We start from the raw sequence: 7,790 nt of genomic DNA, 5'->3' as shown, positions 1-7,790 counted from the left end.
ACACACACACACACACACACACACACACACACACACACACACACACAGATGTCTCAGTCTGTGGTTTTTCTCTCCCCACGCCTCCCTCCACCGGGCCCCGGGGGTTGGGTGAGGTGGGGCCGAGGGGGCTCTTGCCAGGGTTCTTGTCTGGGTCTCCCATCTCTGCCCAGCGCTGTGTTACTAGCACCGCAGAAGTAGAGACTGCTGTCCGCAGGACTCGCACTCGTCACCTTCAGAGTGAAAAATGTGAGGTTTACATGGCTGATGGGAAACTTGGCCGCAGGGAAATCTCGTTCATGTGTGGCGTCGGAGCCCACGTTCGAAGTTGCCATCAGCGTGAGGCCCTGTGTCGGGAGTTGACGATACCAAAACACGGTGGAGGCTTCAAAGTCCACCGCACGGCACTGGATCCGCACAGAGGCGCCGCTCTTGCAGATGACTGCGCTTGGATCTTGGGAGACCAGAGCACCCAGCCCAGAGCCTGCCGAAACAGAGGTCGGGGAGGTGACGGAGGCCAAAGGAGCCGTCAGACGCGCCCACAAGAGGCCAACTCACAGCCACACTCCCTCGCCTTTCGCCTAGCTCCCCGAGATTCCTGCTGTTCTGTGAAATCTCCCTGCTAGACGCCCTACGACCATAATCCCCCATCTCCCCTGACTGGTGACGTCTCACGCTACCCTTCAGACCTCCAGAGAGCGTGGATGTCCCCTCTCATTGGGATCAGCATAAAAAAGTCCCCAATCTCTGGCTAGCACTTCGCGCACGCCAGTGCACACACACTTGCCCGTGCACACACACACTTGCCCAAACTCCTCAGATAATACAGTTCATACTGGGCCCCAGGAGCAGCAGAAGCATCAGCATCTTCAGGTGTTGGCCTCATACCACACCTCGCTCATGATAGGTGTATGACTATCCTCTTCCTTCTCCCTTTCTCCACCCCTAGGAGGGTGGACCACCGTTTACGTAATCCGGAAGGCACTCCAGTCCGCCCCCTGGTAATGATTTTTTTGCCAGTGGCGCAGGGTCCATCGCTCTTTCTATCAAAGAGCCACACACACATGGCTGAAAGGGGCCTCAGATGTTCTAATTCTACTCCTAACTCTATAGAACATGCACTAAGACCCAGATCCTTGAAATGACTTAAACAGGTTTCTTAGCTTTATTCAAGAAAAAGGCTATATGTTTGTGTAGTAAATGGAATTACAGTCACTTCTTTATTTCTGTAACGATCCTTGGAGTAACCGAGACAACTCATGACTGTTAATCACTAGAACTATGGGTGAGCATAAGAAATCCTAGGCTCTAAGTTCAATGTTTCTTAATGAATAATAAAGTTGTTGTGAAATTATTTTTCTCACATACTTTTTTCTATTTCCTCAGAATCCTGGAATATTCCCTGAGTTTGCATACAATTAGCAAACTGGTTTCCTGGCTTGTTTAATTTACTACTGATTGCTTCCAGTGTAATTTTGAATTCAGAAATTTTTTTACTGTAAGCAAGAAATGTTATAACTCTTTGATTATATTTTTCTGTAAATTGCTCTTCCTCGTTAACAGATACAATGGCTCCTCAAATCTTGCTAAAGAGATTTGGTGATATTTTGATTTTTTGGACTTTCATTTCATACAATTACTCTTTATAACTTGGTCATGGGGATAGAGGTTATTATGAAATTTCACAGCTAAAAAGTTCTTTCTAGTATCAGGGCCACTCTGAAAAAGTAAATGGTTCAATAGTGTTAGAATGGATGTTTAAAAAATCATGTAAAGTCCATATTCTTTGTTTTATAAATTCATCAACTGACAGGAGGAAATCTATATCCCTTCAGGTTATGTCCAAGATAATAAAGAAAAATGAAACTGTCTGTCTCCTACTGTGCTCCCTTTAATTTCCTCTCTCTCACTGGACAGATGGCCTCACCCATCCCATTACCTCTGGAATATGGCTTGTACCCAGGGAACAGAGAATGCTAGAGGCTGTGTCTCCCACTGGTCCATGACTGTATCGATGGCTCAGGAAATGATTGATCTGGAGGTATCAATGAACATGGTCTGGATGAAGTGAAGCATCTTAGATCCATCCCATTCCTGATGGTTTCTTTACTATTGTCAGAGGACATCAGTTGCAATGAGGGCTAGTGCTCATCATACCACATTTCAGGGTTGTAAATCCTATTCGTAGGTTAGTGTCTCTTTCCCATTTCTGTTTCTCAGTACTTTGGTCTCTGCATGAGTCAAGCTTCCACAGAATACATGGGAGAAGAAATCCAAAGCTAACAGTTCAGAAAGGAATACAAATAAAATGCATGAAGCCCAAGATTATATGTAATGGTCAGGGACTCCCCATATTTTCCCAGAAATTGCTTGTCCTGGGAAACACAGGGCCATACAGGAGAACAGGCTGAGGTTCTTAAATGCTTCCAAGAATATTTAAAAATACATAACATAATAAGATAAAATTAAAAAATTAAAAATATTTACAGATAAAATATATATTTATTAATCCAGCATTTCTAGTTGTATGCAGTGGGCAGGATAGTCTGAATAATACAGAGTCATTCATTTCTGCAAGCAGAATTATGTGATCAAATAAATATTTTTAAACAAATGAAGTCTCAAGAATTAACACCGCTTGCCTTAATTTGATAGATAGGTGTCAGACCTCAAAGGGAGAAACCATACAGAAAAATGAGCGTTTGTACAGTAATACTGATCTCCTGTCTGCTAATTAATCATGCAAATGTTTCTCTCAAGCCCAACTCTCCCTCCTAAGCACAAACCAAGCCTACTGGGTATTTTTTTTTCCAGTTTTTATTTATTTATTTTTAGTAATCTCTATACCCAGCACGGGGCTTGAACTCACAACCCCAAGATCAAGAGTCCCACACTCTTCTGACTGAGCCAGTTAGACACTCCCCTGCTAGGTATTTCAATGCAGGTATCCAAGGAAGGTCCACTAGAACTAGAAACTCAGATGTGTTCAATACCCTCGCTCCACTCATTCTTCCAAATCATCTCCTATTGCCATATTCCAGGGGTGGAGGTGACCATCTTCATTCCTGATTTTATCTCATCACTCCCTCCTGCCAGTTCCTTAAGCTGTATCACTGTGGGTGCTTGTCCACCAGGTGAAATCTGATTCATCATTTGAGTTTCAGCTCATGGTTTTGCCTTCTCTTTGAAGCCCTTCCTGATGCCACCAGACAAAACCAGCCATGTTATTTCCTATAGCTCACTAACATCTCTGATTAAGGCACACATTATAGGAAATCTGATCACCATATTTGTCTTCTACACATTTTTCTTCCTGCTTGGCTTCTATTATTCTGAAGGAAGGGACCATTTTCCGTTCACTTTGGTTTTCCAGTATTTGGTAAAAAGAGCTAGGATGTAAAATTAATATATTTTTTCTTTTGTCTATTCTCGTTCCTCCTCCTCCTCCACTCTCTCCTCTTCCTCCACTCCCTCCTCCTCCTTCACCCCTTCCTTTTCCTCCTCCTCCTTCTTCTCTCTCTGTTTCTCCCTCTCTCTATCTCTGTCTCTCTCTGATGTAGATAGATATAGAAATAGATGTAATTCTTAAAACCAACAGAGTGGATTGCCAAGGTGTTGTCCCATTCCACAAAGCACGTTGATGGCAGCAGCTGTTTTGGGGGTCTGGTTGAGGTGGAGGAAAGCATGCAGATCAGAGCACTGAATACAGCAAAACCCTGCCACCTGGTGGGAAATCCGGGCTCGAGACACATTTCTGCATGGAGGGCACGTGGCTGGGCTTCACTGTGTCTCTACTACTGGCACAGAGATATAGAGCTGTCTGTTTCTTTCGAATCGATGTCACAGTGAGGGAGAAGAATGCTTTCTTCTCCCGAGAGGCACTGTAGGCTTCAGGCATGTCTCCTTTCTGAATATCATTTTCTATCAGCGAGTAGTAGATCAGTCTCAGCCCTTGCCCTGGGTCCTGTCGGTACCAGTACATAGAGTCATGATTAAAATCCTGTTCACATTCCAGAGTCACCTCTCGTCCTTCCTCTCTGAACAAGTATTTTGGGGTCTGAGTGATTCCACCATCCCGCTATGCCTATGGAAGAAAGAGAGGCTCTAGAAACACAGCCCGGGAAGGTGCTTACTGCTTAGGTCATGGGGGGCAAGGCTTAGACCTGGAGCTTTGCATCCTTGGGACAGGAATTTGCTCCCCAACCCAACCCCAGGACTCACCTGCTCCGAGGAGACAAAGAGCCATACAGCAGATCACCTGATTACCCATAATGGGAAGGGGGGCTCCTTGCAGCTCTAAGCACCCCCTGGAAGACAAATAAGGAAAGAAACTTAGCTCTGGGGATCCCCTGGCTTAATATGCAGAACTTGTCCGAAGGCTGGAATGGATAGTTGGAAAGGATCCCAGAGATATTCCAGACGGGCTCCCTAACTTTGCAGATGAGGAGATGGACAGGGGAACTGAAGCACTTGCATCCCCTTGGGCCTCCATTCCCAAACTGCCTCCCCCTGGGCTGAGTGAGTGGGCAGTTTCAGGCCAGAGTCTCTCCGATTGGCCGCTGCTTCTACCTTCTCAGTTACTGTATGGTTCCTTTACTCTGGGACCGCCTGTAGACACAGGTCAAACAAGAACCTAGAATTCATTTTTAATCCCATCACTGGGGCACATAGTGCCCCACTCTCATCTATCCTGCATGCATGCCAAACTCTGACTTTCATTGGACCCCTTCTCCCTGGCTGGTTTGACTTCTCTCTGTCATTTTCATTCACTTTCATGTCCCCATGCCTTTCTTCAATTCCCTTACTAATTTTCCATTTGAGTTTATTCTAATTTGGGTATCTTTTCACCTATTCTCCATTTCTTAGATAATTTTTTCTTTTTCTTTCCTTTCTTCTCTGAGTTTAATCAACTTTTTCTTTCATTTGTTTCTTAACTTCTGGTTATAGGTGGGTTATCCTCTCTCTACCTGCTTGCTTGAGTGTATTTAATTCCATTTGAAGCGTAGACTTATATTTTCTTCTGACTCATGGTCATTTTTGGAGGAGGGAGTCCGTGAAAAGTGTGTCTGTGGGATTTGCTCTATTCTATGGATTTTACTTTCCTCTTGTTCATTTTTATGATGTTGTGGTGTTTCACACACTACCCAGCTTAATGGCATCCTTTCCCACTGTTCTGGCAAAGCCCAGGTTGGGTTGATTGCTTTGGTAGCGTGGTTGGTCGGCGTTCATGGTGGAGGTGGGGCAGGTCCCCTCAGTCTGTGACTGTCTTTCGTTTTGCAGGGAAACTCCAAGTTCTCTTAGAAACTTTTTCTTCTTTTTTCCCTTCATTACCAAATTGCAAATGGACCCTTTTTGCTTTCTTTTGGCCATTTTTTCCTCCCTCAGAAGCTATACGTTTGGAAGACTACACTTTAAGTTATGTGCCTAGTGCTTCACATGGAGTGTGCTGTTGAAGCTTCCTGCAGTCCTGCTCAGGGGCGTTCTTCTCAGGGTGTCTCCCCGCCTCCCTGCTGGCCCCCAGGCACTATCCTCCTCCATCCTAGCAGGGAGGGGAGGGACTGGAGCATGTGGAATAATTTCAGAAAATCAAAAGGCAGAAACAGGAAACACAGTGTAGTGACATGGTTTATACTCCATCCTGGTGAGGGCAATACTTTTCTGTAGGTTCCCAATGTTTGTTGAGTGATGAGAATTAAAAAAAAAAATTCACTGAGATAACAAAAAGTTGAAGTGATATGTTTCTTTTTTAAATCTTTCTTTCTTTCTTTCTTTTTTTTTTAAGTAGACTCCACACCCAGCATGGAGTGCAATGCAGGGCTTGAACTCACGACCCTGAGATCAAGACCTGAGCTGAGGTCAAGAGTGGGATGCTTAACTGACTGAGTCACCCAGGTGCCCCCAGGTGATATGTTTCTAATTAAAAATCTTTCTCCTAAATTCCAGACAAATCTATCCAACTCTATTTCTACCACCTTTGAGGATCCTATAGCAGGAGTTCTTCATCCTGGCATCCATCCTTGTTGCATAGGCACAAGGCAAGGGACAAAGCCAGGATTATTCCAGAAAGAATAAGAGGCAGTACAGCTTGGTATAAAAAGCACAAGTAATTGAGCCAGACAAACCTGGGTTTGTATTCTCTCTCTCTCTCTCTCTCTCTGAGTTTGAGAAAGGAAAATGAACTCCTGGAACCATATTTGCTTTTGCTCATGTTGAAAATGAAAAAAAAAAATATTCCCTTTGCTTGATTGTCTTAGACGATTAAATGAAATTCTACATTGAAGGCATGTAATAGAGAACTTGAAATAGAGTATTAAGTGGAGCAGAGAGAACTTTTCCTCAATTAATATTTAACCTGACAAATGTCCAGTTTTAAAACACTTTACCTTTTTCTGGTTGACAGTCTTAGTTCCTGATCGTGGGCTGGGATGTCCCATGAAACTTCTACAGCCCTCCCCTATTTCCATGCTCACCCTGCAAAATGCTTTCTAGCTCATTTGTTCTCCAATCAAACCACATGTCCCCTCCTCTCCCCCAGGCCACAGCTGTTTCTGAGGTGGGGCCTGGAAGATATTTGTGCATTGGGAGGATGGGATTCTGCACTGATGTGGATAAGGAGCTGGCGCAGAAGTACACTGCAGAGTCTCCCAACTCTGCCATCTGGATATTTAAGATGCTGAATCCCTCTTTGGAAAATTCAGTAGAAAAGCGTTTTTTTGGCATTCCTGAGTTGTCTATGGTCTTTTCATTCTGGAGGGAAACCATGAATTTCAGACCTTCCCCCAGGGGCTGCTGATACCAGTAAAAATAACTATGTCCTTTCTCAGGGCTGCACGTCAGGTTTGCCTCCTGTCCCGTCCTTCTCACCAGGTGTCTCGGGTTCTGGGTGACGCCAGCATTCATGGGACCTCAGAGGAGAAGAGATTATGTGAGACAGAGTCATAATGGTGGAGGGAGTGAATGCCTTACAATGCAGCAACCCCAGGTGAGCTCAAATATCTTTCAAGTCTCCTGTGTTCATGTAAAAATTCACATGAATTTTGCTTTTCACTCCATGATGCAATTATTCATTCTCATTTAAATGTCAATACCTTTCAGAAAATTGTTGGGCAACGTGAAGGTCCAGGGTCTATCTGAGGCACAGCTCTAAAACCACAGACAAAGCCCAGTGATGCTGATCTGTTAGTCCAGAACTCACCTGCCCCCAGGAGCCAGACGACCACCCAGCAGAGGAGTCTGATGCCCATGGCAGAGAGAGCATGAAGAGGACCCACATGCAGGACCCAGGAGGCATGCTCATGGCAGTTGCTCAGGGAGCTAGACCTCAAAACTGCCTCCTCTGAGGCGGGTCTTCCTGTGAGGTCACCATTTCCAGGGGATCCTGTTGTCTCTAGACCTTATCTTGTACATCCGTTGAAAGGCACATCTTTTTTTCTTTCCTGTAAACACATTCTGGCCTCATATGTGTTACTATGGGGACAGTGTTGTGAGCTATGTGGAGCGACAAATACCTTCATGATAGGTCCCGGCTTTCTGAAACATTCATTTTCCCCACTCCCCTCTCTACTTCTTCTTTTGTTCTTTTATTTCCCTTTCATTGGCTCATATCATCCTCCCATTTTCTGTTTTTGAGTAGAGGCAGTGACCAGGTATGATATCTAGGTACACACATTGAGAAATAAGGAAGTGGAAACCAGGGTTGCTGGTGAAAAAATTAGAGACAAGAAATGTCTTCCTCCTCCTCAGCTAAGCAATGGTTTCAAGCATCTAGAGGGAAGCTTATTTTATGGTTTATA

The 7,790-nt window shown here is 44.6% G+C and overlaps 2 gene segments (V, D, J or C); both read right to left on the bottom strand.

The window, feature by feature from the left end:
- Nucleotides 1-872, bottom strand: part of LOC123326384 — a 9,952-nt gene extending 9,080 nt beyond the window's left edge. Inside the window, 2 exon segments of the V gene segment in view lie at nucleotides 182-481; nucleotides 834-872. Of these exon segments, the coding sequence occupies nucleotides 182-481; nucleotides 834-864 (331 nt within the window).
- Nucleotides 873-1,357: 485 nt separating this feature from the next.
- On the bottom strand, nucleotides 1,358-7,283 carry LOC123326383. The segment is given in 4 exon segments: nucleotides 1,358-1,493; nucleotides 3,705-3,961; nucleotides 6,598-6,902; nucleotides 7,193-7,283. Coding segments are annotated over 4 exon segments (747 nt in total).
- Between the last annotated feature and the right edge of the window lie 507 nt (nucleotides 7,284-7,790).

Source organism: Neomonachus schauinslandi, chromosome 12, assembly GCF_002201575.2.
Source record: "Neomonachus schauinslandi chromosome 12, ASM220157v2, whole genome shotgun sequence".
Lineage (NCBI taxonomy): Eukaryota > Metazoa > Chordata > Mammalia > Carnivora > Phocidae > Neomonachus > Neomonachus schauinslandi.
The sequence above is the reverse complement of the archived record's forward strand: the minus strand, read 5'-3'. Positions and strand labels throughout refer to the sequence as shown.